The 12,938-nt window shown below is 47.5% G+C and overlaps 1 protein-coding gene across 3 annotated transcripts in view; it reads left to right on the top strand.

Moving 5' to 3' along the window:
• The window catches only part of SGK1 (serum/glucocorticoid regulated kinase 1), a 106,316-nt gene extending 93,881 nt beyond the window's left edge, over positions 1 to 12,435 (top strand). The window contains exons 1-12 of one of the 3 annotated variants that reach the window (XM_004422341.3): positions 5,817 to 6,099; positions 7,010 to 7,085; positions 7,535 to 7,610; positions 8,028 to 8,132; positions 8,237 to 8,320; positions 8,438 to 8,569; positions 8,837 to 8,949; positions 9,293 to 9,416; positions 9,864 to 9,959; positions 10,432 to 10,587; positions 10,696 to 10,785; positions 11,199 to 12,432. In XM_004422341.3, the coding sequence (XP_004422398.1) occupies positions 5,991 to 6,099; positions 7,010 to 7,085; positions 7,535 to 7,610; positions 8,028 to 8,132; positions 8,237 to 8,320; positions 8,438 to 8,569; positions 8,837 to 8,949; positions 9,293 to 9,416; positions 9,864 to 9,959; positions 10,432 to 10,587; positions 10,696 to 10,785; positions 11,199 to 11,366 (1,329 nt within the window). In that variant the 5' untranslated portion in view covers positions 5,817 to 5,990 and the 3' untranslated portion in view covers positions 11,367 to 12,432. Of the gene's footprint in view, positions 1 to 5,816; positions 6,100 to 6,726; positions 6,866 to 7,009; positions 7,086 to 7,534; positions 7,611 to 8,027; positions 8,133 to 8,236; positions 8,321 to 8,437; positions 8,570 to 8,836; positions 8,950 to 9,292; positions 9,417 to 9,863; positions 9,960 to 10,431; positions 10,588 to 10,695; positions 10,786 to 11,198 lie in introns of those variants that run through there. The other 2 variants (XM_004422342.3, XM_004422340.3) reach the window with 2 other exon arrangements.
• Positions 12,436 to 12,938: the final 503 nt, after the last annotated feature.

Below are 12,938 nucleotides of genomic sequence, written 5' to 3'. Positions count from 1 at the left end.
ATGTCGATAATATATAAGGCTTTCAGGAAGGCCGTAGTCCTTTTGTATGTAGAAAGTCACAGATAATATTGAATTTTGACTTAAAAATTTTTCCAATTTACACTTGTATTATTTTTCGTAATCATAAAGAGACTTTCCCAGACTTCATTTTCCCGGCCAATCCTGAAAGCCAAATAAAAAGCTGTCAAATATGTGCTATTCTTTGCCCTTCATATTGAATTATAGTTGACATTTATTTTTATTTATTTATTGTTCATTTGATTGTACTACGTCAGGCACTGACAGCATTCCAAAGAGGGGCATAAGGTGGGTGTTCAGCCTGTCATAGACCACTAGTTTGTTGCTAGCTAGATTCCCATTCCTCCCATGTCAGGAGCTACCACTGGCGTCCCTTCTTTGATTTATTCCTTGATTGAAATAAAAAATTTACTACAAAATCATGCCCTACCCTCCTGCCCACTTTCCTGTGGCCTGACTGTTTAGAAGGGATGCGTATGGAACACTGCTGGTATCACCTCTGACAGATGGCCCTCCCTGTGCAAGACTATGCCTATATGTGTCTACATTCTCCTCCACCTCCCAACTACATAAATCTCCCCGTTCCAACTTCCAACACTTCCTTATATGTTTGTGTATGTAAATTTGTTCATTTTTAATAAGATAAGGGTAGTTAAAAAAAAAAAGCAAATATCCCTTGAAGGACTAACAGTTGAGTCATCAATCACATTTTGGTTTGAATTAACTTTCCCAAATTCATTGGAATGTGTCACTTAAAAGCCCTGGTGCAGGGGTTTTCCTTGGTGGCTTTTAGATCTCTTCACAGTAGGACTCAGTCTGCCTTTGTGGGTAATTCCCCACCTGTCCCTCGCTGTGTGAGCTCATGTTTACCACTGTATCACCTGCATCTAGTAGAGTGTCTGATGCAGAGTTCTAGAAGAATCTGTCCATGAATGGATGAATGAACTTCAACCATGCCCAGAGCTGTACCAGACCCAGAGGTGCCTATGCAGGCTAATAATCGGCAGTCCTTCAAATTGACATATTTTAAAGACATTATTAATTCCAAATTCATTAGGGGGGAGGAGGACAGTGAGAGGGAGAGGCAGATTTGTGCCAGCTGGGATCTTTTTCATTTCACTTGAAAGTGCCTTTTTCCCACTTCAGGTGCAGCAGCAATGGCGCCATATACATTCTGCTCGGGTGTAAGGTCTGAGTAAGGACCATATTTCCAAATTATTCCAGAGATGCTACATAGCACCTCAGAGTTTGGTGCCCATGCTATTTCTTCTGCCCAGAATGACTTTCCTCTTTTGTACCTAGCTGGTCTTTCCAGGATCAGCCCAAATATCATTTCTTTGTGGAGACTTTTCTTAACCATTGCATGCCTGCTGCTTCTTCCCAGTGGAAAATTTCTCTCTTTTCTTTTATGGCAGATTGCTCACACCTCTGTCTTAACACTCATCTTAATTTAGCGTGTCTCCCCGCTTAGAACGAGAGAGCAAAGTTCACTCTCTCAGTAATCCAGATAACTAGATTACTCATATTTGTGTCACTTGATCTTAATCTTTGTACTTAATAAATGCTTGTTAAATGCTTGCATGAATGAATGAATGAATGAACAGAAGGGAGGGAGAAAGGAAGGAAGGAAGGAGAGAGAGAGGGAAGGAAGGAAGAACTGTAAGGAGGGAGGGGGAAAAGCGAACGGGTGGAAGGATCAGGTCAATATCTCCTGTGGCAATTGGCCGAGAGCAGGGCGTTGTGGTGGCTGGCATTAGTGGAAGGCGGGGGTCAATATTTCAGAGTCTGGGGAAGCACATAGTACGCCACTGCCACGGGTAGGAACTAGGAGAAGCATGAGAGTCAACTTCAGTGACAAAGAAGGGTTACAGGAAGGAGATAAAATTTGGCCCTAAAAGCAAGTTTTGCTATTTCACAATTTTGCCCATTATCTGCTCAACTCAGAAGAAAAATAACAATAATCACTTAATCTTTAATAGTCAAAAAATGCTGTTAGAGGGACCGGCCCGGTGGTGTAGTGGTCAAGTTTGTGCGCTCCACTTTGGCAGCCCGTGGTTTGCAGGTTTGGATCCCAGGTGTGGACCCACACACGGCTCATTAAGCCATCCTGTGGCAGGCGTCCCACATACAATAGAGGAAGATGGGCACAGATGTTAGCTCAGGGCTAATCTTCCTCACCAAAAAAAAAAAGAAAATGCTGTTAAAGAAAACAACATAAGGTCTCCATACTAGATGGCTACAAGGTTCTTGTAGTGTATAGTCTTGTTTATTCAAAACCACTGTCTTGGAAAAAAAATAAGACCTGCATAAATAAAGCATGTCATTTTGTGGGTCTTCATGACTCTTAACACTGTTATTCTAGATAATGTGTTCTTCTCTTAGTTACCTGCTGTATCACATTCTTATCTCCTTATGCATGTCGATTTTGACAATTATGAATACAGAAGGTAATAATCACTATAGACCCTGGGTTCTATAAATAGACATTTATTTAACCACCGCTGCTAGCTTCTTACCCATAATAGCTATCCTGCGTAAGCTCATTTGTTGTCCTCATTTTCTGTTTGATGAATACTGTAAAAAAGACATGCCCTTGGTGACAAGCGTCAACAAAAACTGATCCATTCAGTTGCTCTCTAGAGTAATAAATTTTGTTTTCTGGCATTTCTATGCGCTTTCCTGGGTGATGCTCTAAGGAAAGGATTCTATAAGCATCAACTAATGAATCAATGAGTATGGAAATGTAAACTGTGCACAGGATTGTTCTAGGATTTGTGGTACTTTGAGCAACACAAAACAATTATGTTGCCCTGTTATCAGTGGAAGATATTGTCCTAGGGAGTGAAGACCAACACAGCTGACACATCTAAAAAGCAGTCCAAGTGCGGGCATAGTTAAGTTCTTATAAAAATATTTTTCAAAACATTTCCTCTGATGCATTGAGAAATACCAGTAATTTGCTTCCTGAGCCTTAAAATTAAGTGGAAAGGGTCATAGCTTAGTAAAGCTTTCAGATTTTAGTATTTTATCTATCCATCATTAAGGAAAAATATAGCAGAAGAGCTAAAACGATTTTCTGAAGTATTAAAATACACAGGTACTAGAAAATGTTTTTTCAGTGCAAACGTTGCATCTTGGTAAATCATTTCCACTGGAGTTTTGATTGTAGTTGTCCCAGTATGAGGCATAAAGGAGACGATTGGCTGGAGGAGTGGGGAGGTAATCGGCCTCTCTCGTATCAAGCTGTCTATATTTTCTTTGCACAAAGTGTTGTAGAGAAATTATCTGGAACGGATTCAACCTCAGGAGGGAAGTGGGGGGATCATGCACTGGGGAGAGGTTCTCCCGGAGAACGCGAGCGCCCTCTAGGTTGCACGTACAAGCAGATTCTGGTGACGAAACTCTGGCCACCCTGCCACCAGGGAGTAAGAGGGAAGGGGCTGATTCCTCCCCGTAGGAGGACTATCTGAACCAAAGAAAGAGGCTGGCGACGGGAAGGAAGAACGGATCAAGCGTTTGAAAAGCGGCCACAGGGCAACCTAAAGCCTGTGCAGAGTTAACAGGCGGGCGTCACACACAGTCCCCTGTCCACATCCCCTACCCCATACACCCGCCGCCGTGTGTCACCTTCCTGTTCGGAAGTCTTAGTAGGTTGCTGGGACAGAACAGGGGGCGCCTGCTCCACCCATGAGGTATCCGGTTGGAAGAAAAGCCAGTCTCAACAACTTGATTCTCTCCGTTAAATGATAAGTTTAGCAGACCATCCGTCTCCAACTGCTGAACAGTACGGGAGGGAGGAGGGAGCACGTCAGACGCTCCTTTTCTGCTCCAACCACAAATCACATGGTTGTGCCTCTTCTCTATTCCATTTAAAGTCCCCTAACTTAAATTCCACGTTCCTCCTCGAATGCGTGCAGCAGAGCTTCTTTGAGAAAATGAGCCCTGTGCATGTGTTTTGAATTTTTTCTGGACTGATTTGTGATGATAATCAGTCAAGTTACATTTCTTGTGTGTCTTGCTGGGGGTGTAATAAACCCAGGACGCTGATGACTGTAATTTTCTGGGTGATGTTGCAATGGAGGGAATAAATGGCCCCGTGTTGAACTTTGCAGCTTGCTCCCTTCCTGTATGTAAATTGCCTTATATAAAGTGGGGTTCCTAACAGAGCAGGGACAGCTGTCTCTGCCTTGTGCTCCCTTGACATCACAGCCTCCAGCTTTATAGGCACATACCAGGAGCCTACTCCAGCCATAACAGAGCTCCACCTCCAGCCTCCAGAAAGTAATCCCCAACCTTCATACCCTAGGCAACCTGAAGAATGAAAGAGGAGGCTATAAAATCCCCTTTGAAAGGTTCGTCTGCTTTTATTACTGAAATTTGGATAGAATGGATAAAACAAAGATGCTTCAGAGGATTTGAGGTTACTTGGCATGGGAAAGGCACAGGAGAGGGCGTGGGGGAGGGTCTCTGATGGAACGTTTCTTAATTTTTAATGTTTTAAAAACACAAGCAGAAATTCTGGTACAGGATGCTTTTTCCGGGCAGTCTTTGCAAAGTTTGCTCTCTCAAAAGGGGAAGGGACGGTGTTTGAGCAGGGCTGGGCTGGGCTAGGCTAGCTGAAGTGAAATGTGGGATGTGCGGGGCACTGCCAATAAGAAAGTCATATTCTATGAAGAATCCATGCAAGAGGAAGCAGAAATGGGCCAGTGACTGTGATTTGGAGTTTCCTAAACCTTGCTTTAGGTTAGAGCATCAATTTCAGGCAACAATAAATACTTTTTAAAGAGTGGGTGCTGAGCAAAACTTCCCAGCCTCTTTCCAGGAGAGAGATGTGTTCCCTTCACCCGGTTTGGGGCTGTGCTAACAGAGCAAACCAAGGAGCAGTTGGGACCACAGATCATCTTAGGGCAAATGAGGTGGTTGTGCCTGCAAAACAAATCGGTGCCCAGGACCGAAGAAAAACCGTTCCCCAGACCATTCCTGGTTTGGCCGGTATTCGGAGTGTGTCAGCCCCAGGAGGCTGCTCTAACATGGCAGGGCCCTTGGCAGCAAGGGGTCATGGCAGGGCAGCCACCGCAGACAGCACCAGCCAGCGCCAGGTACCGGGCCCTGCAAACCCTAGTAACTCGCAGGCGCCCCCGCTCCCGGCCCCGTCGCCTGCTCGCGGCTCCCCAGCGCTGGCGCCGGTCCTGGCGCGGCGGGCGGACTGCAGCTCCCGGCGGCTCCTGGCGGCGGGCTCTGCGGAGCCTCCTCCCTCCTCGCCTTCCCGGGCGCAGGGTCCCGGCTGGTCTTCCAGGAGTTACCGAGTCAGTGTATCTGGGACTTAGAGAAAGAACGAGGTGTAAAACCGTAAGGAGACTCCCGGGTCAGCCCTGAAATAGACCGGAGGAGGGGCAGGGAAGACGATGACACTAAGGGGTTTGAGGACGATGTAAGGCGACCTTGCGGAGTTTTCAGGTGGCACAGGGAATCGGGGCCCCCGCGCCGCCCCGGGGTCACTCCGGGTCGCCCCTGCGCGCGGCCACCGCTCCCCGACTCGCCACTTCCTCACGTGTCCTTGGCATGGCGGGGATTAAAATGCAAGGAAGAAAATTACATGCGAAACGGGCAGAATGTTCTCAGAGATTACTTTAGGGAAAAAAATGCAAAATGTAGATTGTCCTTCTTTCCCTTCAGTGCAGAGACGACTTTTATTTCCGCCCCCTCCCCTGCACATTCCTGACCTCTCCCTCCCCCTTCCCTCTTTCTTTCCTTCCTTCCTCCTCTTCCAAGTTCTGGGATTTTTCAGCCTTGCTTGGCTTTGGCCAAAAGCACAAAAAAGGCGTTTTCGGAAGCGGCCGGGCCGCGCACAAGGGCCGTTTGTTTGTTTTGGGACTCGGCAGGAAATCTTGCCGGCCTGAGTCACGGCGGCTCCTTCAAGGCGGCTCAGAGCTCCGGCGCCCTCGCCCGCCGGCGGCGCTGCGCTCGCGGAGATGCAGGGCGCGCTGGCGCGGGCCCGGCTCGAGTCCCTGCTGCGGCCGCGCCCCAAGAAGAGGGCCGAGGCGCAGAAGCGGAGCGAGTCCCTGCTGCTGACCGGGCTGGGTGAGCGGGCTGCGGCTCGGGCGGGGCTGCGCGCTCCGGCCGTGCTGGGGCGGCGGGAGGGGGCCGGGGCGGGCGCGGGGCCCGGAGGTCGGGGCGCGGGCCGCCTGCCCCGGGAGGGACCCCGGCCGCGCGGGGGCTGGGGAGGCGCCGCGGGAAGTCGGGGAGGGGTCGGCGCCGGGCCGGGGGACTCCGAAGGGAGGGCCGGAGAGTCAGAGCCGGCACGGAGCCCCCCGGTGGCCGCGCGCCGGGCGGGGAGCGCCGCGAGGCTGCGACTTGGAGAGCCTCGCAGGGCGGAATCAATGGGAGAGCTGGAAAATTACCGCGGACTCCCTCCCTCCCCGCCCCTCCGCCCGCGGCTGCCCCTCTGCGGCCCGGCAGCCGAGGGAGGCTGAGCGCGGCCCCGCGCCCCCCGCCCGCGCCCCGGGTCGCCCTCCCGCCGGGGGCCGCACCACCCGGCGCACCGCCGCCAGCCGAGCCTCGCGGCGAGGGGCGGGGCCGGACGAGCTGGGGGCGGGGCCGGGGCGGGGCCGGGGCGGGGCCGGGGCGGGGCCGGCAGCGCCGCTGCCTCGCTGTCGCGCGGGCCCTGCCCCCTCGCCGGGCAGCGCTTATAAGGCGGGCGGCGCGGCCCGAGCGCAGTCCTGGCTGAGCGCGTCTCCCGTCGCTAACGTCCCCTGCGCTCTGTGTGTGGCGATGACGGTGAAAACCGAGGCTGCTAGGGGCACCCTCACTTACTCCAGAATGAGGGGCATGGTTGCAATCCTCATCGGTGAGTGTGCGCGTCAGGCCGCACTTCTGTTCGTGGACACGCGAAGTGGAAATTTTTTTAGGTCCTTGATCACATGAGTCTTTGTGGCATCGGATGTGACTAAGCCGTCTAAACGTCTGTTTATTTCTCTTCTCTAATTCACAGCTTTCATGAAACAGAGGAGGATGGGCCTGAACGACTTCATTCAGAAGATTGCCAATAACTCCTATGCATGCAAACAGTAAGTTTGGGGGGATTGGAGCAGTAAAAATTAGTATAGTTCAGTTTACTTACCGGCAGTAAAGACACGTTCTCATCAGCGTGTTAATCAGGAAGCCAAAGACTGCCCCGGGTGTGAGGATCCCTTTTCTCTTTAAGTTCTAATTTATTTAAAACATTTTAAACATTAAAGTGAATGTGCTGATTTGACTTGTTCTAATTGTAAGATGAAATTTTCATGTTTGCCTAATTCACCCCCTCTCTCCTTAAAGAACAACCCTCATCTCTGTATTTAACCGGGTTTATTATTTTCTCTGGCTGTTTTTCCTTTAACTGAGTAATTTATTTGGGTGTTTTTAGTTTAAACACTCAATTCTGGGGGAAAAGTTGAGCCAGAAACTCACTATTGGTGTTGGTGTGCCCCCTTGTGGCGAGTTGAGAGGTTCTAAGTGGCTCCTTTCTTCTCTGCAGCCCTGAAGTTCAGTCCATTTTGAAAATCTCCCAACCTCAGGAGCCTGAGCTTATGAATGCCAACCCTTCTCCTCCGGTAAGTATTCTCTGTTTGTGATGCCTCTGTGGAGGAATCCTGTAAATGAGTCAGTTCGTATTCCTACATTGATGAATTAGAATAGCATTTCTAGAAATTAGCATCAAGGCAGGAATGCCTTGTTAGTTCATGGCATGACAAGTGACAGAAGCACTTAAGTGTTGAGTCAGTGGAATATTTTAAAAGGCATATTGCATACAAGTTTTATCTGCTTACAACAACACGATGGCATATAGTTTCCTTATTCATTTGAAATATCAACATATATGGATGAAAAGTACTTTTGAATGTGTTTATAGATGTGTGGTGACTTGCCTCAGTTACTTGCAGATGTCACATCTTTTACATTGCCTCTACTTTATTATCAGTGGCTTCCTTTGAAGGAAGGATATTAAAAGAAAACATTTTCTTTTCCAGCCAAGTCCTTCTCAGCAAATCAACCTTGGCCCGTCATCCAACCCTCATGCTAAACCATCTGACTTTCACTTCTTGAAAGTGATTGGGAAGGGCAGTTTTGGAAAGGTAATTTCAAATCTGAAGACTTCGTTATTTATAGTCTTTCATGCACTCATTTTGCATTCTCCCTGAATGTGGAAAGCAAAATGATGTTTTAATTGAAATTTCAGGTTCTTCTGGCCAGACACAAAGCAGAAGAAGTCTTCTATGCAGTCAAGGTTTTACAGAAGAAGGCGATCCTGAAGAAGAAGGAGGTAGGAGAGGTGCTTGATGGGTGGGGGTTAGAGATAGACATTCGTTGAAGAGTTTGACCTTGGAAGTTTAGTGCCAAGTTGAAATTTGCCACTAAATCTTAATTATCCTTCTTCTAGGAAAAGCATATTATGTCGGAGCGGAATGTTCTCCTGAAGAATGTGAAACACCCTTTCCTGGTGGGCCTTCACTTCTCTTTCCAGACTGCTGACAAACTGTACTTCGTCCTAGACTACATTAATGGTGGAGAGGTGAGCAGAGGGAATTTGAGCCGCCCCTTGGGTGTCTGCGCACAGCCTGCTTGGTTTTGGTTTGAGAAGAAAGTTTGTAAAAGATACTTAGGGGGGAAAAGTTACCAGAATTAGCATTTGCTTTAACCTGCCAGGTTTCAGATAGTTAATAGACTATTTAGGGCCACTTCCTGCCATTGTTCTCTTTAGCTATATATGTCGAGACTAATTAAATGTGTTGTTATCAGGCTTTGGCAACCCAGACTAACTCTGTTCTGTCTCCCGTAGCTGTTTTACCATCTCCAGAGGGAGCGCTGCTTCCTGGAACCACGGGCTCGTTTCTATGCTGCTGAAATAGCCAGTGCCTTGGGTTACCTGCACTCCCTGAACATCGTTTATAGGTGAGCCGAGGAGCTCTTAAGGCTACCCTTCCTGGGTGTAAAGGAGACAGCCGTAGCCTCTGAAAGGGCCTTAAAATAATTTGTATTTATGTACAACTTGGTCATCTAAAACCAGCTCCCCCAGCATGTGAGCTGCCTTGGCTCCATGCCACCAGAGCCCTAGCCAGCTAGGATGGTGCCTAATCCAGAATAGATTAGCAGAAGAAGGGCGCCCTGTTTTATTCGCTCTACAACTACAGTGAATTTCAGATGCTTGTAATACCCCTAGCAGTTATCTTTACAGAGGATTTCTTAGGAAGTGAAGTTAACTTATGCCACTACTTTTGTCTTCATTTTTTCACAGAGACTTAAAACCAGAGAATATTTTGCTAGATTCACAGGGACACATCGTCCTCACTGACTTTGGGCTCTGCAAGGAGAACATTGAGCACAACGGCACGACGTCCACCTTCTGTGGCACGCCTGAGGTAGGAGCGCTCTCGATTTGGGGCAGTCCACCCCCTCCTTCCAAAAGAGAGAAGTGCAATGATGCTTTCAACTACAAAAGAGTGAACGGTTCTCAGAGATTTCTTAGTCCAATTCAGTGCAAGTAAAATACCTTTGCTGTGTGGTGCAGCATGAGAAATTCCAAGGCCTCATGTTGCCTTAATTAAAACTAGATGTTTGCAAGATACACGTCCTAAAAGATTTCTAAATCCCCAGATGAGATACCTACTGGGAGCCCAGTAGCTTCCAGAATGTCAGTGCACATAAGGGCCAGTCAGCCTCCAAGTCCAGCAGTTCATCAGGAAGTAATCTCGGGAGATATACCCTCCAAGTGGACCCGGGTCTCAGCCCTTTCAAAGTGCCTGCTTGGTCCTGGGATTGCCTGGTGTCACGAGCTCTGAACTCTCTTTTCCTGCTCTGTCTTTCAGTATCTCGCGCCTGAGGTGCTTCATAAGCAGCCTTACGACAGGACCGTGGACTGGTGGTGCCTGGGCGCCGTCCTGTACGAGATGCTCTACGGCCTGGTGAGTAGCACGTTGAGAATCGGGGAATAGTGCCCTTGCTTTGACGACGCTCCCTAGAATGTAGTCTTCTTACAATCCAGGCTAAGCTGGCACACGGGCCCCACTGCAGGCCTGGTCGTTGTGTCTTGCCCTTATCAGTCAGCTTATCAAATGCTGATAAGAAAGGCATATTGGTTATTTTATGCGTGTTTTAGGGTAAACTCGTACTGAGTGAATTTTTCTTCTGTAAATTCACGTTTTACTAGAGATAATCACACTTAACCTATATGAGGGTGGAGAACATGGCTTGTTAGCATCTACTTGCTGATAAGGGTTGCAAAATAGACGCTCAAAAGTCCAGGGCAGAGAAAACCTATCAAGGGAAAGACTGTCAAATCCAGCTTAATACATTGTAGTGCAAGTCCCTTCTCCATAGTTCTGTATGCTATACAGAATTTCCAACTGAGGTCTAAGAATTTCCCCCTTCTCTCAGCCTCCTTTTTACAGCCGAAACACCGCTGAGATGTACGACAACATTCTGAACAAGCCCCTCCAGTTGAAGCCAAATATTACAAATTCTGCAAGACACCTCCTGGAGGGCCTCCTGCAGAAGGACCGGACCAAGAGGCTGGGCGCCAAGGAAGACTTTGTGAGTCAATTTTTCCTGCTCTCCTGGGCTGTCTGGGACACACACTGGACCTCACTGCCCTCCTTGGATTCTGCCTGTCTAAATTAATCTTGTGTTTCCTCTCAACAGATGGAGATTAAGAACCACGTCTTCTTCTCCCTAATTAACTGGGATGATCTCATTAATAAGAAAATTACTCCCCCTTTTAACCCGAATGTGGTGAGTATCTCTCTCTTCTAAGATTAGGGAGGCCCAAAGGGCATGTCTTAAAGTCAGAGTTGATGGTGGTGGTGGAGGGGGAGGGCCCTCGAGGAAGAAACCGGCAGATATTTTATTCATAGCTCATTATTTTACCTAGAGAAAAAGTAAAATTTTTGTCCCAACAAAGCTCACATAATTTTTTAGCACATTTATGAATTAAAGTACCAAAAGACAGAAAGTGAACATTATCTCCTTATTTACACTGTGTGTGGCCTCTGGGTATTGTTAGTCGAATGGATGATTATAATGGGAGTTCCCATACAGTGCCCTAAAGACCTGAGCCCCAGGATTTAAAGCCTGAGTGGGGATTTCCCTGCCCTGTATCCATGTGAATTCTTGACACAGAGTGTATTTCCTCCTTCCTGCCACAGAGTGGACCCAGCGACCTGCGGCACTTCGACCCCGAGTTCACCGAAGAGCCGGTCCCCAGCTCCATCGGCAGGTCCCCGGACAGCATCCTCCTCACAGCCAGTGTCAAGGAGGCTGCAGAGGCCTTCCTGGGCTTCTCCTATGCACCTCCCATGGACTCTTTCCTCTGAACAGTCTTAGGTGTGGTTTTGAAGGATTTTATGTGTGTTTTTCAATGTTAAAGTTAGCCTTTTGGCGGAGCTGCCAGCCGACAGGACATCTTCAAAGAGAATTTGCACATCTCTGAAAGCTGGCACATCTTGGCAATCTTATTGCACACTGTATGCTGGAAGCTTTTCGAAGAGCACATCCTCCTCTCACTGAGCTCATGAGGTTTTCATTTTTATTCTTCCTTCCAGCGTGGTGCTATCTCTGAACCGAGCATCAGAGGGCCGCCTTAGACAGATGCGCGAGTCTTGTTAGAAGGGAGACGTGGTTCTAAGCAGGATCTTCTGGAGGTCTGTCTGGGCCATGAGAGCGAATCTTATGAAACGTGCCTTTTCCGATGAGATCGTGTTAGCTCCAAAGCTTTTCCTATTGCAGAGCATTTCATTTCTTTATCTTCCCTCGTGGATTTACTGTGTGAACCATGGTGTGTGTGTGGTGTGCTTGATCAAGACGGATTCAGTTATGAGCATCAATGTGACACTTGCAGGACACTACAATGTGGGACATTGTTTGTTTCTTCCATATTTGGAAGATAAATTTATGTGTAGACTGTTCTTTTTTTTTTGTAAGATAGAGTTAATAACTAAAATTTATTGAAATGGTCTTGCAATGACTTGTATCCAGATGCTTAAAGAAAGCATTGCTGCTACAAATATTTCTATTTTTAGAAAGGGTTTTTATGGACCAATGCCCCAGTTGTCAGTCAAAGCCTGGTGTTCTCATTGTTTCAAATGTCACCTGTAAAATGGGCATTATTTATGTGTGTGTTTTTTTTTTTTTGCGTTCCTGATAATTGTATGTATTGTATAAAGAAAGTCTGTACATTGGGTTATAACACTACTATATTTAAACTTACAGGCTTATTTGTAATGTAAACCACCATTTTAATGTACTGTAATTAACCTGGTTATAATATGTACAATTCTTTCCCCCACCCCATCACACAACTTTTTGTGTGTGTGATAAACCAATTTTGGTTTGCAATAAAACCTTGAAAAATATTTACATAAATTGTGTCGTGTGTTCTTTTGTATATTTTGGTTATAGGGGGCAATAATGAGTCTGTTTAAAATTGAAGGCCAGCCTTGGTGGTCTAGCGGTTAAGATCTGGTGCTCTCACCACCTTGGCCTGGTTTCATGTCCCAGTCAGAACCACACCCCGCATCGGTCAGTTGTCACACTGTGGTGGCTGCACGTTGCTGTGATGCTGAAAGCTATGCCACCAGTATTTCAATTACCAGCAGGGTCACCAAGGGTGGACAGGTTTTAACGCAGCTTCCAGACCAAGACAGACTAGGAAGAAGGACCTGACCACCCACTTCCAAAAAACTGGCCATGAACACTCTGTGAATAGCCGCAGAGCATTGTCTGATATAGTGCTGAAAGGTGAGGACGGTGCGAAAAGATCAGGCAGGGTTCTGCTCTGCTGTACTCAGGGTTTCTGGGAGTCGGGCTTGGCTCCACAGCACTAAAGAGATTAAAATTTAAAACCAGGAAAATGCTGCTGTAATTTACAGCTCAGTGGTTTGCTTCCA

This window comes from Ceratotherium simum, chromosome 19, assembly GCF_057802395.1.
Source record: "Ceratotherium simum simum isolate JZ-2026a chromosome 19, ASM5780239v1, whole genome shotgun sequence".
NCBI classification, from domain to species: Eukaryota; Metazoa; Chordata; class Mammalia; order Perissodactyla; family Rhinocerotidae; genus Ceratotherium; species Ceratotherium simum.
Note: the sequence above shows the minus strand (reverse complement) of the source record. Positions and strands in the feature narration are given on the sequence as shown.